Raw genomic sequence first — 18161 nt, 5'->3', positions numbered from 1 at the left:
TGAGGTGCATGTGATTACCTGCTGTGGGAGTCAGCAATAATGATGTTGCCGAAGTCAAATTTACTGATGGTGTGGTCAGACTGACTGATTGTGAAGACGTACTACCAGGTGGAAAAGATGTACTAATTGTTGGTGAAGTTGTTGAAAATGCTGACGAGGACAGACTGACTGATGGTGAGGATGCAGTCATTGATGGGGTCGTTGTTGTAAATGCTGCTGAAGTTGTGGTGGCTGATGCTTGATTCACTGATGGTGAAGTTGTACTAATTAGCTGAGTTGGGTTGACTGTTGCTAAAGTTGCAGTGGTAGTTTTTGTTAAACTTGAGCTAGTTGGTGTTAAAGTTGGACTGACAAGAGGTGATGTACTGGTTGCCATTGAAATGGAACTAAGTGAAGAACTTAATGGGGCTGCTGGAGGAGTTACATTAGCCGCGTTTACATGGGCAAAACTAATCGGAATGAACGCCTGATCGGAAAGAAAATGCGTCATGTAAACGCGCCGTTCGGAATACTCTGCCCCGGTCAGACTCATTCGGATCAGAATTTCTTTCCGATCGAGATAGGTGGGTTATACCGATCGTTTATCCGATCGTGGAGCATGTAAACGGTCATTCCGATCGTGTGTCACTGCTGCTCTGGTTTACGTCACGCATAGACGGTGTTTCGCTGAGAGAAAGCTTTGGAGCGCATACGGGACCGACCAGCTCTGCGGACACCCCGTGAAAAGCGCCGCTCCGCTCTCGCCCCGCTGGCTCTCCCCTCTCTTACACCCCTCACGGGGGAGATTCGGAGGAGGAGCGCTCACTCGGTCCACTGGCACCCGAGTGAGCAGAGCAGCTGGATTAATAATGTTGTGTCGGGGGGGGTTACGTGTGCGTTTTGTTGTTTTGTTATGTGTGGGAGAATTCAGACTGCGAGCCGTCCCGCCGCTCTGGGTTAGCGGCTGCAGGACTCAGGAGGAACCGTGTTTGAACAGAGCTCGGGCCGCTAGCTCACAGAGTGGCTTTGGGGCGGTCTGTGTGAACTTTCAGAGCAGAAATAAATGTCGCTCAGTCCTTAGAAAGCTGCAGATTGCTGCGTTTCTCGCACGGTCCTGGATTTTGTGTCCATCCATCAGGCTAATGATGTTAGCCCGTGTTAGCCTGTCCTAAGCTTTCGTCCAGCTTAATTCTTCCACAAAAAAAGCACTGACCACACAGATTAAATATAACGATGAGCGAACAGGCAATTCATAATATTCATGACATTAATAAAAGCACGTTTGGAAGATCGTCTCGTATGTTACCGAGCTGCTGCATAAATGTCTGTGGAAGCGGTTTGTTTACAACGGGACCTATATCCGCATCCGGGTGATTTTTACACTACTGCGCATGCCCAAATGATTCATTCCGAACGAGAGTATGAGCCATGGGAACGTTTGTTCTAATCGGAAAAAGGTTTTCTGTGCCCATGTGCACTGGTGAATTTTAACCCGACCATTGATCCGATCAAGATATTCTGCCCATGTAACCGCGGCTATTGACTAGTTGTAAAGCAGTACTGACTGTTTTTGTAGTTGTACTTAATAGAGGTGACTTTCCACTGACTGGTGTTGAAGTTGTGCTTAATGAAGGTGAAGCTCCGCTGACTGGTTGTGAGGCTGTACTAGTTGGTGTTGAAGTTGCAATAACTGATGAAGAAGCTGAAAGGACTAGTGTTGAAGTTGTACTTATTGATGATAAAGTTTCACTTACTTGATTTGAGGCTGTACTGATTGGTATTGAAATTGTATTGAATACAGGTGAAGTTTCACTCACTGCTTGAGATACTGTACTAGCTAGTGTTGAAGTTGTATGGATGGAAGGTGAGTTCCCAATGACTGTTTCTGAGGCTGTAGTAACTGGTTTTGAAATTGTACTAAGTAAAAGTGAAGTTCTGCTGAAAGGTTGATAGGGTGAAGTGACTGGTATTGAAGTTGTACTAAATAAAGGTAAAGTCCCACTGACTAATTGGGAGGTTTTACTGACTTGTGTTGAAGTTGTACTGATTGATGCTGACGTTTCAACTGCTGGTTGTGAGGCTTCACTAATAGGTTTTGATGTTGTACTGATTGATGATAAACTTGAGCTGAATGGCTGTGAAGTTTCTGTGATTGATAGTGACGTTGAAATGATTGGTGGTAAAGTTGCAATGGCAGTTTCCTTCACTTGTTGTTGGGATGTTCTGACTTGTGTTGAAGCAGCACTGATCAATGGGGAAGTTTCACTGATTGGTTGTGAGGCTGAACTGATTGGTGTTGAAATTGTACTGATTGATGGTGAGCTTGAGCTGACTGGCAGTGAACTGGATTTGATTGATTGCGATTTTAAAATGGTTGGTGTTGAAGTTGCACTAACTGATGGTGAGGTGATGGTTATAGCTGGTGAGGTTATGTTTGATGGTGGTGTTGCTGGACTAACTAGTGATGAAAGTCAGAATAGATCATTTAGCCATTCATTAATCAACTAAATCTGACTAAAATTCTGTCTGGGTGCTATTAGGCACTTTTTCATATATAGCAACATAACAAAAATGTTTTTTGTTTTATTTGAATGCATAGTTTAAGAAGAGTAAACAGGACATAATTTTACCTGATGTTGATATTGTAATCCCTGTTGTTGAGGGTGCTGTTGTAATTGATGCAGTTTCTGCAATGAAAAAGAATGATTTGATTAAATAGTGAAAAAAACAAATGACCTTGACTTTTATTGACAAATGGAATTAAAATATTTTAAAAGATCTACATTTTTACAGTGTTTGATGTAGCCAAAAAAAAATTTGTGGTGAATTTTCACTGAATGGTTGGGATTTTGAAGTAATTGTTGGTAAGACTGTAGTGACCGATGGTGACGTTGGACTTGTGCTTGGCAAACTCTCTCTGTGTGGTTGGATGGTCGGACTGATTGATATACTTGTTATCAGATTTTAACAAGTCACTCCAAGACAGCATTACCTGGTCTTGAACTTGTAGCAACTGGTAGTACATTCCCACTGACTGTTGAACTGCCTAATGCTGTTATTGTATTGATTGATGGAGAGGTTCCATTAAATGTTGGTGATGTTGAACTGACTGGTTTTGAAGTTGAACTAATCGCTGGTGAGCTTGAACCTAATGTTACAGATGTTAAACTGACTTGTGTTGAAGTTGTACTGACTGATGGTGAAGTTGCACTATCTGTTTTTTTTCTAGTCTTGTCCAACAGCTGAACAAACAGATGAGAGCTGAAAGCCTCTTGTGTTAGACATATTTTACTGTCACGAAAGGGGTTGTGAATCTTTTCACACTAGGTGTATATTTGAATTGACCCCTTTTGTAATTTAGGCTAAAGTTTCTTCATCTTACTTATATTTGTAACATGTTTTAGTTGGACCGAACGGAAAAGAAAAGGAGGGAAGAAGAAAGAGAGATGTTGGAGGGGGGAGGATGATTATAGAAAGGGGGTAAAAAAAGCATAAAGCAACAAGTTGCTGGATGATTATAATCATTACGATTAGGTTTAGAAGTAATGCAAAGCTAAAAGGGGTGGAGCCTGTCCACACACATACTCAAATGCTATAGATATACCTGTCGGCTTAATAAATTTTCACACACAAACATGTCAACATGTACACAATACAACTAATGTTCACAAATACTTACGCCTTCATAACAACACATGTGAAACATTTCAATTAGTCACGCAAACTATTTGTGCAAAGGTGAGCTAACACCTGTGCTCAAGTGAGTGTTTATGTTCTTCTAAGGTGGATGATTGACTGTAAAAAGAAGAGGGAGAGTGCCCTGTCACCCCCACACCAAGACCCTCGCTGCAGCAGCAGCAATGGCAACAGCCTGCGCTAGCTGTTGTCAATGTTGAACTGACTGGTGTTGAGGTTGTAAAAAGACAATTTTGGACTTGAGCTCAGCGGTCCTTAATTTCAAATAGTTGGTTGTGATGTTGTAGTCATTAGTGTTGAAGCATCACTAACTGGTTGTGAAGTTTTTGCCACAGCTTGTGAGATTATGTTTGATGGTGTTGTTGCTGGGTTAACTAGTATTAAAAATAATAATAATATATATTTTTTAGCATTCATGTTAAAAATACAAAACAATGTACAATAGTTTTTAATAAAAATGTACTTTCAACAAATATAAAATAACTAAAAGCAAAAGTGGATTTTAAGTTAACACAATTTTACCTGATGTGGATGTTGAAGTCCCTGTCGGTAATTGTGCTGTCGTAGGTGGTACAGTTTCTGCTGAAGAAAAAAAAGTTTTTAATTGTTTAAAAAAAATAAATAAATAACATTCTAGTGACATACGCCATATTGTTATGTATGTTTTTTTTTCTTAGACACTTGATTAAAAAAATCATAGGAAAAATATTGTTAAGCTGATTTTTCCTTCAGGCAGTGTGATCAGATTTGAGAACAAACTGAATCTATTGTTTCATGGTGTTTGACGTGGTAGAATATTTTTTTAAAATATTGTTGACGGAGATCAAATTTGAAAAAAAAGTCACTTCTCCATAATATAACCTTCTGTCAAACTTGTAGTGATGGACTACCAATGACAGTTGGTGATGCTGAACTGACTGGTGTTGTACTTGTACTGATTGATTGCGAAGTTCCACTGACAAATGGTGATGTTGAACTGACTAGTGTTGTAGTTGTACTAATTAAAGGTGAAGTTCAACTGTCGGTGATGTTGGAGTAACTGGTGTTAAAGTTGTACTAGATGATGAGGAACCTAAGCAGACTGTTGGTGAAGTTGAACTGGCTGGTATTGTAGATGTACTGATTGAAGGCGAAGCTCCACTGACTGCTGTTGGAACTGGTGTTGAAGTTATAGTAAACAAAGGTGAACTTGAGCTCACTGTCGGGGAGGTTCCAATGATTGGTTGCAATGTTGAAGTAATTAATGTTGAAGTTGCACTGACTGGTAGTGAAGTGATTGTCACAGCTTGTGAGATTATATTTGATGTTGTTGCTGGGTTAACTAGTAGTGAAATTACGCATTATGCATTAATTAAATATTAAAATCTACAAAAAAATGTAATTTAACAAAGAACATAAATACATCTTAAAATGGTTTTTGCAAGCAGAATTTCGTAAAATGTAAGAAGGACAAAATTTTACCTGATGTTGAAGTTGAAATACTTGTTGTTAATGGTGAGGTTGTGGGTGGTACAGATTCTGCCGAAGACATAAAAAATAGCAACAACATTTGATTAATATAAACAAAATAAATTCCAGAGACACATTTAAGTTTGTTTGTCCAAGAGACTTGATTAAAAAAATGTGGTTCTTATTGTAAAGTTCCCTTTTCCTACAGGCATTGTCATTGAATTTAAGAATGAACTAAATCCCCGTTTTTATTGTGTTTGTTGTAGTAAGAGACTTTTTTTTTAACTAGTTGACATAGATCATATTTTAAATGAGTCACTTCAACAAAAGATTACCTGATGTTGAACCTGTGGCAATTGGTAATAGACTCTCATTGGCTGTTGGTGATGTTGAACTGACTGGTGTTAAAGTTGCACTGATTGATGGTGAAGTTCCACTATTAGTTGGGGATGTTGTACTATCTGGTGCTGAAGTTGTACTAATTGATGCTGACGTTCCAATGGCTGTAGGTGATGTCGAACTGACTGGTGTTGATGATGCACTAATTGATGGTGAAGTTCCACTATTAGTTAGGGGTGTTGAAGTTGTACCAATTGTTGTTGACACTTCTATGGCTGGTTGTGAAGCTAGACTTTCTGGTGTTGAAGATGCACCGATTAAAGGTGAAGTCCCACTGGCTTTTGCTGATGTTGAACTGACTGGTGTTGAGGTTGCACTGATTGATGGTGAAGTTTCACTATTAGTTGGGGATGTTGTACTTTCTGGTGTTGAAACTGTACTAGTTGCTGTTGACACTTCTATGGCTGGTTGTGAAGCTAGACTTTCTGGTGTTGAAGATGTATCGATTAAAGGTGAAGTCCCACTGGCTTTTGGTGATGTTGAACTGACTGGTGTTGATGTTGCACTGATTGATGGTGAAGTTTCACTATTAGTTGGGGATGTTGTACTTTCTGGTGTTGAAACTGGACTAATTGCTGTTGACACTTCTATAGCTGGTTGTGAAGCTAGACTTTCTGGTGCTGAAGTTGTACTAATTGATTCTGACGTTCCAATGGCTGTTGGTGATGTTGTACTGACTTGTGTTGATGATGCACTAATTGATGGTGAAGTTTCACTATTAGTTGGGGATGTTGTACTTTCTGGTGTTGAAACAGTACTAATTGGTGTTGAAACTTCTATAGCTGGTTGTGAAGCTAGACTTTCTGGTGCTGAAATTGTACTACTTGATGCTGAAGTTCCAATGGCTGTTGGTGATGAAGATCTGACTGGTGTTGATGATGCACTAATTGATGGTGAAGTTCCACTATTAGTTAGAGATGTTGTACTATCTGGTGTTGAAGTTGAAGCAATCGCTGTTGACACTTCTATGGCTGGTTGTGAAGCTAGACTTTCTGGTGCTGAAGATGTACTGATTAAAGGTGAAGTTTCACTGACTGTTGATGATGTTGAACTGATTAGTGTTGAGGTTGTGCTTATTGATGTTGAACTTGAGCTTTCTGGAGGTGAAGTCTCAACAAATGGTTGTGATGTTGAAATAATTGGTGTTGAAGTGATTGTCCCAGCTGGTGATGTTGTGTTTGATGGTGTTGTTGTTGGGTTAGCTAGCAGTGAGATTATGAAAGATAATTAAAAAATAAGTTATGTATTTAATTATACATTTAAATGTAAAAAATTAGACACTTGCAGAAATGCAACTTAGCATATAACATAAATTTATGGTCTGATTTGCATGCAGACTTAAAGAAGGTATAAAGGACACAATTATACCTGATGTGGAAGTTGAAATCCCAGATGTTGTAGAGGCTGTTGTTGGTACTATAGTTTCTGCCAGAAAAATAGTTAATTTTAATATATAAATGTAAAAAAAGAAAAAGAAAAAAAAAATTAGTGACCGTAGTCAATATTTTTTCTCTTTTAAAGATACCTTAGTAATTTACTTTTTTGATTTTTTTGATGTAGAACAAGCTCTGAATTGAATAACAGTATTAGAGTAAAAAATAAATGAATCCAATTACCTGTTGTAGTATCCAACGTCACAGGTGAAACTGTGGTTGTCTCAGTAACTGTCAAAATAAATATTAGAAAATATAGGTATCTATGCTTTCCTTTGTGTTTCTCAGTAGGTTTTACAACAGCTTACCTGAAGCAGAGATGCTTGTTGTGTTCAGTGTGAAGTTAAAGTTGGAACTATTGTATGCATCAATCAGGGTAGTTGCTACTTCAGCAGTTTGTGGCACTGAGGTTGCATTATTAAATACTAGCTCAGAATCTACTTCAATTGAACCTTTCCTGCAAGACATAAGAGGGAATAACAGTTGTTATTGTCACACATAAACCACCAAAAAATGTTACTGTTGATTGTTACTTCACAAATTTTTAGACGGTGTGAAATAAATCGAGTCACACCAATGATGAATCAAATAATTAAAAGACATAAATGCTGAATCCTTTCACAATATTACCCATCACTGAAGTATTAAGTTCGTGCATTGCATCCTAATGTTTAAAAGGGTTAATAAACAATATCTAACCTATAATGTGGTACATTGTCATTTACCTGAAACCATTGATTATCACTCTCAGAAATCGTGTTCCAAATTTCAACCTATAAATGCCGTCAAGCTGTAAAAAACACAAAGGAGATTTACATGAGCAATGTTTCAGAAATCTCCTTGTTATGCTTTTCATTTAAACAAGTTAACCATCGACTCTTAACCCAGGAATTTTACTTAATTTTGCACAAAGAAAATGAAAGAAAAACGAAAAAAACAACTAAGCACACTTACTTGGTTTTCAAGGTTTGCTGCGAGACTGATGAATTTTGGTGAGGTATTGTTCAGAAGGTCGTCAGTAAATGTTTCCTCCAGTTTAAAAAACAATTTAATCGTCTGTTTCGGGTTTGGAGCAGCTATTGTGGTTGTTGTCTGTGTAGTTGTTGTTGTTGGTTGTACAGCAGCTGTTGTTGTTGTATGGTCCATTGTTGTTATAGTTGGTTCTGATGGTTTAATTGCTAGCGGGGGGAAAAAGACCAATAGATAGAGGTGAGGTCTTGGTAAAAGAAAGTGAGGATGCTTTGTGTATTCGTCAGGCTTTAGTGGTTGTTTTTGGTGTCCAGCTGTTGTATTGTCAGGAGGTTGATTGAGATCTGCTGCTAATACAACTACATTTTACTTTTTAAAAATGTGGCGTATGACAGGGATTGACCAACATGTATTTGTAGCTTTCTTCATTTTAAAAATTTCCATAAATAGGGTAGGAGATTTTCAAAAGGTTTTGGTAATTTATTATCTGATAGTATATATCAATAAAAATAAACGGAAAAAAAATATTTCAACTTAAGACTTCATTACTGTACCTGATGTGGTTGTAAACTTTGTTGTTATTGTGGTGTTTACTATAGTAGATGCTGTACTGTCAGGTGGTAAGGTTGTAATGGCTAAAGTTGATGCCTGGCTTTCTGTTGTAGATGCTGAACTGACAAATGGTGAAGCTGTTGTGACTTTTTCTGAGTTCGGTGTTTCTGTTGTAGCCAGTGATGTCCCACTGGCTTTTGCTGATGTTGAACTGACTGGTGTTGGTGTTGCACTGATTGATGGTGAAGTTTCACTATTAGTTGGGGATGTTGTACTTTCTGGTGTTGAAACTGTACTAGTTGCTGTTGACACTTCTATGGCTGGTTGTGAAGCTAGACTTTCTGGTGTTGAAGATGCACCGATTAAAGGTGAAGTCCCACTGGCTTTTGCTGATGTTGAACTGACTGGTGTTGATGTTGCACTGATTGATGGTGAAGTTTCACTGTTAGTTGGGGATGTTGTACTTTCTAGTGTTGAAACTGTACTAGTTGCTGTTGACACTTCTATGGCTGGTTGTGAAGCTAGACTTTCTGGTGTTGAAGATGCACCGATTAAAGGTGAAGTCCCACTGGCTTCTGCTGATGTTGAACTGACTGGTGTTGATGTTGCAATGATTGATGGTGAAGTTTCACTATTAATTAGGGATGTTGTACTTTCTGGTGTTGAAACTGTACTAGTTGCTGTTGACACTTCTATGGCTGGTTGTGAAGCTAGACTTTCTGGTGTTGAAGATGCACCGATTAAAGGTGAAGTCCCACTGGCTTCTGCTGATGTTGAACTGACTGGTGTTGATGTTGCACTGATTGATGGTGAAGTTTCACTGTTAGTTGGGGATGTTGTATTTTCTGGTGTTGAAACTGTACTAGTTGCTGTTGACACTTCTATGGCTGGTTGTGAAGCTAGACTTTCTGGTGCTGAAGATGTACCGATTAAAGGTGAAGTCCCACTGGCTTCTGCTGATGTTGAACTGACTGGTGTTGATGTTGCAATGATTGATGGTGAAGTTTCACTATTAATTGGGGATGTTGTACTTTCTGGTGTTGAAACTGTACTAGTTGCTGTTGACACTTCTATGGCTGGTTGTGAAGCTAGACTTTCTGGTGTTGAAGATGCACCGATTAAAGGTGAAGTCCCACTGGCTTTTGCTGATGTTGAACTGACTGGTGTTGATGTTGCACTGATTGATGGTGAAGTTTCACTGTTAGTTGGGGATGTTGTATTTTCTGGTGTTGAAACTGCACTAGTTGCTGTTGACACTTCTATGGCTGGTTGTGAAGCTAGACTTTCTGGTGCTGAAGATGTACCGATTAAAGGTGAAGTCCCACTGGCTTCTGCTGATGTTGAACTGACTGGTGTTGATGTTGCACTGATTAGTGTTGAGGTTGTGCTTATTGATGTTGAACTTGAGCTTTCTGGAGGTGAAGTCTCAACAAATGGTTGCGATGTTGAAATAATTGGTGTTGAAGTGATTGTCCCAGCTGGTGAGGTTATGTTTGATGGTGTTGTTGCTGGGTTAGCTAGCAGTGAGATTATGAACGATGATTAAAAATAAGTTAGGTATTTAATTATACATTTAAATGTAAAAATAAAAAGAAATGAAACATCTATACACAATTAGACACTTTTGCAAAAATGCGACTTAGCACATAAGATTAATGTATGTTCTGATTTGCATGCAGACTTAAAGAAGGTATAAAGGACACAATTATACCTGATGTGGAAGTTGAAATCCCAGATATTGTAGAGGCTGTTGTTGGTACTACAGTGTCTGCCAGAAAAATAGTTAATTTTAATATATAAAAGTAAAAAAATAGACATAAAATCAGTGACCTTAGTCAATAGTTTTCCTCTCTCAAAGATAACTTTTGTAATATACTTAATATGACAAATGTGTGAAAGGGCTTAAATGTAATGATTTTTTAATATTCAAATCCCCCTTTTTAAAAAACAAAAAACAAATCAGTCAATATCAAAACACTCAAAACACAAACAATTACCGGGTGAAGACAATGTGGGCAGTGTAGATGCTGATGCCACACTGAGTGTTGGTGATGTCATGTTGATTGTTTGTGAAGTTTCTTCAACACGCTCTGCCATGGTGGTGGCTGATGGTAAAGATGAACTGACTAGAGGTGAAGTTGCAGTGACTGTTGGTGTAGTTTCAGTGGCTGGTTGGGGAGCCATGGTGGTTGATAATGAGGCTGTTTCAAGTGGCGTTGAAGTTGTAGTGGGTAATGGTGAAGACGTGCCAACTGTTGACGAAAATATAGTGGCTGTTGTTGTCTGCCTCATCGATAGCAAAGTATTAGTCTCTGGTGATGAATTCACAGAGACAGACTGGAGGGTTGTACTGGATGGTGTTGTCATGGTTATTGATGGTGAGATTGCACTGTCTGCTTAAGAAGCTGTGGTTTCAAAATGTGGGGTTGCACTGACTGTTGGTGATGTCAATATTACTAATGTTAAAAGGGAGTTTGCCTGTAGTGTTGTTGAGGTTGAGGTGGATGGTGATGAAATATTTAGATTAATAAGTTAATGTTCCTCTTAAGCATTTTTTTTTATTTCAAGTCAATTTTCTGTATATCTGTATATTCAATGTCAATACCATTAAAATGCCAATATTATATTAATGAGAGGAAATAATCTGATCTGTTAATTTAAATAACTAATCAATAATTTCTGTAACAAACAATAATCAGTAATATTTTGTGTTTTCTAATTAGCTGACATGAGGTAAATGTGTTTTGATAACTCCTTTATTAGCCATGTTTTAGTAGAGAGGAAAAAAATGTTTTGCATGTGAAAAATTTGAGATATGGTGTAGATTTACCTGCTGTTGGAGCTGTGGAACTTTCAATTGTGGCTGTTGTAAGTTCTGAAACGGAATAAGTAAGTATATGCAGTCATATCTCTTCAGACTGCATATTGAGGGGAATAACATTCCAATTAATTTTCTTTTTTTTTAATTACTTTGTAAAACTACCTTGTGTTTTCTTTCAACTGACTGTAACAATTTATCAATTGTTTTGCAGTTGAATGACTCATTTTATTGTACTTGGTAAGTAAACATTTATGACATGATTTTGGCATTGTCGTACCTGGTAGGGTAGTTAAATTAATTGTTGTGGTTTCAGGAAGGGTTTCTTGTTTAGGCTCTGTGAAGACAGCTGGAAATAAAACATACCATTAATGATCTTGTGCCATATAAATTGTCAATGCTTTTATGTGAGCAAAAAAAGTCTTACGGGCTGCTGAAATTGAAGATGTGTTGACACTGAGGGAAAAGTTTTGACTGGTTACAGCCTCCGTCAAGGTTTCAGTCACAGAACTAGAATTTGGTAGTGCTGTCACATTATTGAAGATCAACTCAGCATCCACTACAATGGATCCTTGGCTGCAATAGAAAGTGTACTTTTATTTTCCATTATAGTTTTTCAAAGTAAGAAAAATTAAAAAATGACTTCAAATTTCAACACATTTGATCATTAGACAAGCTATGAACAACAGACAAATGGTTTTAAATGCTCAAACAAATTACTATTTGGGACAAAGGTTAATAAATCAACAACTGGTGAAAGGCAAGTTTCATACCTAAATTTCGTGACGACCGTTCTATTGAAGAGGGATCCAAATTTATCCGTGTAGACCTTGTCAAGCTTTTAAAAGTTAGAAAAGAAAAAATAATGAGACTTTCCATTCACCTAAGTGTACCCTCCATATATATATATATATATATATATATATATATATATATATATATATATATATATATATATATATACAGAATATGCATTTTATATATACACAATGCAGTATACTTACTACATACTTTATTATAAATGGAGAATAGATGAAAAACTTACTGCAGTGGTAACTTCAATCTCCAATTTCTTGAATGATGGTGAACTTGTGTTTTCAAGGTCTGAAGTAAACTTTTCTTCCACCTTAAATCCTAGCTTGATTACAGGCTCTGGAATTGGGGCAGCTTTAGTAGTTGTAGTTGTGGTTTTGGCTGTAGTTGTAGTAGTAGTTTTAATAGCTGTTGTGGATATTGTGGTCGTTGCAACAGTTGTGGTTGTTGTTGTGGTTACTGGTGGAGTAGTTGTGCTAGCTGTCGAAGTTTCCCTGGCTGGTTCTAAAGTTGTTTCAACAGGTGATTTGGTTGTGCTTGCTGTTGAGCTTTCCTGGGTGGGTGCTGAAGTGTCTGGTTGTGAGGCTTTGCCAGTTGTTGAGCTTTCTTGGGCGGGTGCTGAAGTGTCTGGTGGTGAGGCTTTGCCAGCTGTTGAGCTTTCTTGGGCAGGTGCTGAAGTCACTGTTTCTGGTGGTGAGGTTGTGCGAGATGTTGAGCTTTCTTGGGCGGGTGATGAAGTGTCTGGTGGTGAGGCTTTGCCAGTTGTTGAGCTTTCTTGGGCAGGTGCTGAAGTCACTGTTTCTGGTGGTGAGGTTGTGCGAGATGTTGAGCTTTCTTGGGCGGGTGATGAAGTGTCTGGTGGTGAGGCTTTGCCAGCTGTTGAGCTTTCTTGGGCAGGTGCTGAAGTCACTGTTTCTGGTGGTGAGGTTGTGCGAGTTGTTGAGCTTTCTTGGGCGGGTGTATTTGTGCCAGCTGTTGAGCTTTCTTGGGCAGGTGTGTTTGCACCAACTGTTGAGCTTTCATGGGCGGGTGTGTTTGTGCCAAATGTTGAGCTTTCTTGGGCGGGTGTGTTTGCACCAACTGTTGGGCTTTCATGGGCGGGTGTATTTGTGCCAGCTGTTGAGCTTTCATGGGCGGGTGTGTTTGTGCCAGCTGTTGAGCTTTCTTGGGCAGATGCTGAAGTAACTGTCTCTTGTGTTAAGGTTGTGCCAGCTGTTGAGCTTTCTTGGGCGGGTGTGTTTGCACCAACTGTTGGGCTTTCATGGGCGGGTGTGTTTGTGCCAGCTGTTGAGCTTTCTTGGGCGGGTGTGTTTGTTCCAGCTGTTGAGCTTTCTTGGGCAGATGCTGAAGTAACTGTCTCTTGTGTTAAGGTTGTGCCAGCTGTTGAGCTTTCTTGGGCGGGTGTATTTGTGCCAGCTGTTGAGTTTTCTTGGGCGGGTGTGTTTGCACCAGCTGTTGAGCTTTCTTGGGCGGGTGTGTTTTTGCCTGCTGTTGAGCTTTCTTGGGTGGGTATGTTTGTGCCAGATGTTGAACCTTCTTGGGCAGGTGTGTTTGATCCAGCTGTTGAGCTTTCTTGGGCAGAGGCTGAAGTAACTGTCTCTGGTGGTGAGGTTGTGCCAGCTGTTGAGCTTTCTTGGGATGGTATGTTTGTGCCAGCTGTTGAACCTTCTTGGGCGGGTGTGTTTGTGCCTGCTGTTGAGCTTTCTTGGGTGGGTATGTTTGTGCCAGATGTTGAACCTTCTTGGGTGGGTGTGTTTGATCCAGCTGTTGAGCTTTCTTGGGCAGAGGCTGAAGTAACTGTCTCTGGTGGTGAGGTTGTGCCAGCTGTTGAGCTTTCTTGGGATGGTATGTTCGTGCCAGCTGTTGAGCTTTCTTGGGCGGGTGTGTTTGTGCTAGATGTTGAACCTTCTTGGGCGGGTGTGTTTGTGCCTGCTGTTGAGCTTTCTTGGGTGGGTATGTTTGTGCCAGATGTTGAACCTTCTTGGGCGGGTGTGTTTGTGCCAGCTGTTGAGCTTTCTTGGGCAGAGGCTGAAGTCACTGTTTCTGGTGGTGAGGTTGTGCGAGTTGTTGAGCTTTCTTGGGCGGGTGTATTTGTGCCAGCTGTTGAGCTTTCTTGGGCAGGTGTGTTTGCACCAACTGTTGAGCTTTCATGGGCGGGTGTGTTTGTGCCAAATGTTGAGCTTTCTTGGGCGGGTGTGTTTGCACCAACTGTTGGGCTTTCATGGGCGGGTGTATTTGTGCCAGCTGTTGAGCTTTCATGGGCGGGTGTGTTTGTGCCAGCTGTTGAGCTTTCTTGGGCAGATGCTGAAGTAACTGTCTCTTGTGTTAAGGTTGTGCCAGCTGTTGAGCTTTCTTGGGCGGGTGTGTTTGCACCAACTGTTGGGCTTTCATGAGCGGGTGTGTTTGTGCCAGCTGTTGAGCTTTCTTGGGCAGAGGCTGAAGTAACTGTCTCTGGTGGTGAGGTTGTGCCAGCTGTTGAGCTTTCTTGGGATGGTATGTTCGTGCCAGCTGTTGAGCTTTCTTGGGCGGGTGTGTTTGTGCTAGATGTTGAACCTTCTTGGGCGGGTGTGTTTGTGCCTGCTGTTGAGCTTTCTTGGGTGGGTATGTTTGTGCCAGATGTTGAACCTTCTTGGGCGGGTGTGTTTGTGCCAGCTGTTGAGCTTTCTTGGGCAGAGGCTGAAGTAACTGTCTCTGGTGGTGAAGTTGTGCCAGCTGTTGAGCTTTCTTGGGATGGTGTGTTTGTTCCAGCTGTTGAGCTTTCTTGGGTGGGTGCTGAAGTCCCTGTGTCTGTTGAAGCAACTGTTAAGGCTTCCTGACCTGGTTCTATGGTTGCAGTGACCAGTAACATTGTTGTGTTGCTTGTGAAGACATCCTGCATTGACTGTGTTGTGACCGGGATTATAGTCATGACAGCAGTTGATCCTATATTTTCTAGTGAGGTTGTGGTGGCTGTAGAGTTGTCTGGTGAGTCAGTTGTTTGTGCTTCTGGAAATAAAGGGATAAAAAGAATGTTGACAAGTTCTAGAAAAAAAACATGTCTTCATAGAAGAATTAGCTTAAAGAATCATAATCCTTATATTTAATTGTAACAAGGTAGGACGTTTTTACTGCTAGTTTTTATTTATAACTTTTATACATTTTTTGTCTTAAAATAAAGAATTAAAATTTGATTTAAATGTTGTTGGCGGTGGAGTAATTGACTGTTATTTATTAAAAAGCGTAATCAATGTTCAGGTTAAAGAAATCCTATTGCATGTTAAGCCATGCTAGATCAAAATAAGGTTTTAGATAAAATCAGGAGACCTGCAGTAAATAACTCTAGACATAGATATGATGTGTCTAACAATTTAGGAATGTGAGGAATGAATTTGCCCAGCATCCAAGTTCTTGTAATATTGCTGCCATCTGGTGACACATGTAGTGAACTGCAATATAATATTAATTATATAAATAATGTACAATAAATACTGCTTAAATTTCAAAGCATCAAATAATACCTATTGAAAAAATCTCTGAACTCATTTTTTTCGAAAAATATTTAAAAAACAGAAAATGAACTTTTTTTTGTTTTAGCAACTTAGGCTAATTAATGCTGACATTCTTGAGACATTGTTTTGATTCAGTTTAGTTTAGCTGTAGTCATAAAATTGTATTTTATACATCATAAACTTCAAATTCAATGTATTAAGTCCTGTGATATATAGATATGTTACCTGATACCCCATTTTGAAGTGATCCAACTAGCCCTGTGAAGAAGAAGATAATATTTCTGATCAATAACTAAACCAACATTTTAGTTTTAGAATACTGTCATACAACACTTGCACAGAAAAGCAACACTGCCAACAATTACCTGCTAGTAGGAGAATGACTGTAACAGGTTCCATCCACAGAGAGTCCACTTCCTGTTAAAACAGTTACCAATTAAATTTTGAATACTTTTTCATATACACTTGCTGAGCTCTTTTAAGAAAGTTATAACATACTGTTATGTTTGCTGAATATAGTATTCCACATTCTCATCTAAAACCTAATATGACAAAATTAAGGGCCATTTGCTCATGCCGTTCTGTAACAGTTTGATCACATAGCAACCTGCCTATAATGTAGAAGAAAATAAAAGTAACTTCTTGAGGACTTGAAAATAGCAGCTGATAGTTTTTAAAAATGTCACAAAAAACAAATGCTCCTTTCATCCACAACCAAAGCTTGCCCCTACCTTGTCCTTAAAATGACTGACTCACAACTTATATCCGACTCTTAGAAGAGCATTTACACAAACACACACTGTGATTGTGACATTCTCTAAATAGAGTATTCCCAAATTCCAGTGAGACAAGTCTGTAAAACCTTTTCTCAACCAGATAAAGCAGTCTTGCATTTCCAGTTGCAGTCAAAGATTCCATCCACAGGTGTATCTATCTCCACATGATACCAAGAATTTGACTGAACATTCCCATAAAGAAAATCAAGATCTCTCCATTTTGTTCTGTTTGCCTGACCATACACTTTAAATTAATGTATTTATTTTAGTGCGTTTCATTATAATTTTTTTTTGTAAGAATGAGCATGTTAGAATTAAACATACATATGTTTGATATTTTCCCCACTTAGCTCAAAACATTTTTTCAGTAATTTTTTGCAATATTGTTTTGTATAAACTTATTTTTATCTGAAATTTAGATTAGAAATCTATCAAAAAATATTAGGTTTTCTTCATCTGTACATATTTTCATAAGAAAAAGCATTTTGCAAGTATTTTTTAAATATGTTTTCCCGGAAAAAAAGAAAAAATAATATATATATAAAATAAAAAAAAAAAAAAAAAAAAAATAAAATATAAAAAAAAAAATATATATATATATATATTGCATCAACTTTGTTACAGCAGTTTTGCCTCTGATGCTCAGATGCTCAAATGGTGGAGCCACACCCAAAAAAATTCAAGCCAGATAAATAAAACTTTCAGTTTAAACAAGTTCTTTTTACATTTTTTGTGATAATTTGTAGGGATAATTATCTATTTTAAATAAAAAGTGATATATATTCTATGTGGAAGTTTGTCAAACAGTGGAAAAGAAAGAAAAAAGTTGTTCCTAATGAGTAAAAGTATAAAAATAAAGTAAACCTTAAATTCATTAATTGACACAACTTCCTCTTATGATTTGTTTGATTTCTGAACAGATATCCATATGCAAAAGAAAATAATAAGCTAAAATTAATTAAAGTTTTTGTCTTACCCTTGTTGAGTATGTAGTTGCCCCCTTAAGCTCACAGGAATAGGTACCAAAGTGCAAAGAACAGGACAACTGGTGCTTTTACTCCTGAAGTCCAAAGATGTAGTGAGCAGCTATCAGCTTGCAGGGTTCTGTTAAGGGGAGGCTAGGAATTTGTCTTATTTAAAGTGCAACAAAACCTGTAAGACTTGTTTTGTTGTACATCATTTCCTGTGGAAAAAAATTTAAAAAAAAAGAAATGAACCGGGTTTAGGGCAGTCTGAGAGTGTGTATGAGGTGTGTTTGTGCGTGTGTGGGGGAGGTAATGATGTGAACTAGTCAAATGAAGTGAGTAATGATTGAGGCATCTATTCTATTTCAAGGATACATGATATATTTCAAGTTTATCAAATTATACATTTTATAATGCAAATTGTAGGAAAAATAAAAATAATTATTTGAAAATCTTTAGACCTTATTAGAAATAAATTTACACTAAAAACAAGGACATTTTGCAGATTTTTGACTGAAAATACTTTAACTAGGCTTTGCAATACTGCACAACATCAGCCTCTCTTTTTTTTCACATTTTACAGACTTAGTTTTCACTGACCAACAGAGTTATGGCAGGATGTATAGGTGGCAAAAATGAATTTGTTTCATGCAAATGTGCTTTGAATTTGAATTCATAATCCTAGTGAGGAGCAGCAAACAGATCTAATTTTAGAGGGAGATCCAATGAGATGCATTACAGTGCGGCCGCTTCACTCCGTCACACCTACCATGACGCAAAAGATGACTGACAGCTGCACAAAAAAAAGCCACAGCAGTTTACAT

General features: G+C 38.4%; 1 protein-coding gene across 29 annotated transcripts in view; it reads right to left on the bottom strand.

The window, feature by feature from the left end:
- LOC105358519 (uncharacterized threonine-rich GPI-anchored glycoprotein PJ4664.02-like) overlaps window positions 1-17499 on the bottom strand; it is a 44178-nt gene extending 26679 nt beyond the window's left edge. For 23 of the 29 annotated variants that reach the window (XM_023956829.1, XM_023956852.1, XM_023956868.1 and 20 more), the window contains exons 1-20: window positions 17349-17498; window positions 15962-16013; window positions 15822-15854; window positions 12341-15093; window positions 12069-12133; window positions 11723-11871; window positions 11576-11644; window positions 11308-11352; window positions 10475-10729; window positions 10189-10245; window positions 8480-9994; window positions 7911-8134; window positions 7682-7746; window positions 7265-7413; window positions 7140-7187; window positions 6892-6948; window positions 5460-6725; window positions 5137-5193; window positions 4198-4257; window positions 2610-2666 (exon numbers count right to left, since the gene is read on the bottom strand). In XM_023956829.1, the coding sequence (XP_023812597.1) occupies window positions 2610-2666; window positions 4198-4257; window positions 5137-5193; window positions 5460-6725; window positions 6892-6948; window positions 7140-7187; window positions 7265-7413; window positions 7682-7746; window positions 7911-8134; window positions 8480-9994; window positions 10189-10245; window positions 10475-10729; window positions 11308-11352; window positions 11576-11644; window positions 11723-11871; window positions 12069-12133; window positions 12341-15093; window positions 15822-15854; window positions 15962-15995 (6958 nt within the window). In that variant the 5' untranslated portion in view covers window positions 15996-16013; window positions 17349-17498. Of the gene's footprint in view, window positions 1-2609; window positions 2667-4197; window positions 4258-5136; window positions 5194-5459; window positions 6726-6891; window positions 6949-7139; window positions 7188-7264; window positions 7414-7681; window positions 7747-7910; window positions 8135-8479; window positions 9995-10188; window positions 10246-10474; window positions 10730-11307; window positions 11353-11575; window positions 11645-11722; window positions 11872-12068; window positions 12134-12340; window positions 15094-15821; window positions 15855-15961; window positions 16014-17348 lie in introns of all 29 variants that reach the window. The other 6 variants (XM_023956937.1, XM_023956837.1, XM_023956846.1 and 3 more) reach the window with 6 other exon arrangements.
- Window positions 17500-18161: the final 662 nt, after the last annotated feature.

The sequence above is a fragment of the Oryzias latipes genome, chromosome 1, assembly GCF_002234675.1.
Source record: "Oryzias latipes chromosome 1, ASM223467v1".
Lineage (NCBI taxonomy): Eukaryota > Metazoa > Chordata > Actinopteri > Beloniformes > Adrianichthyidae > Oryzias > Oryzias latipes.
This window is presented reverse-complemented; position numbering and strand designations above follow the sequence as displayed.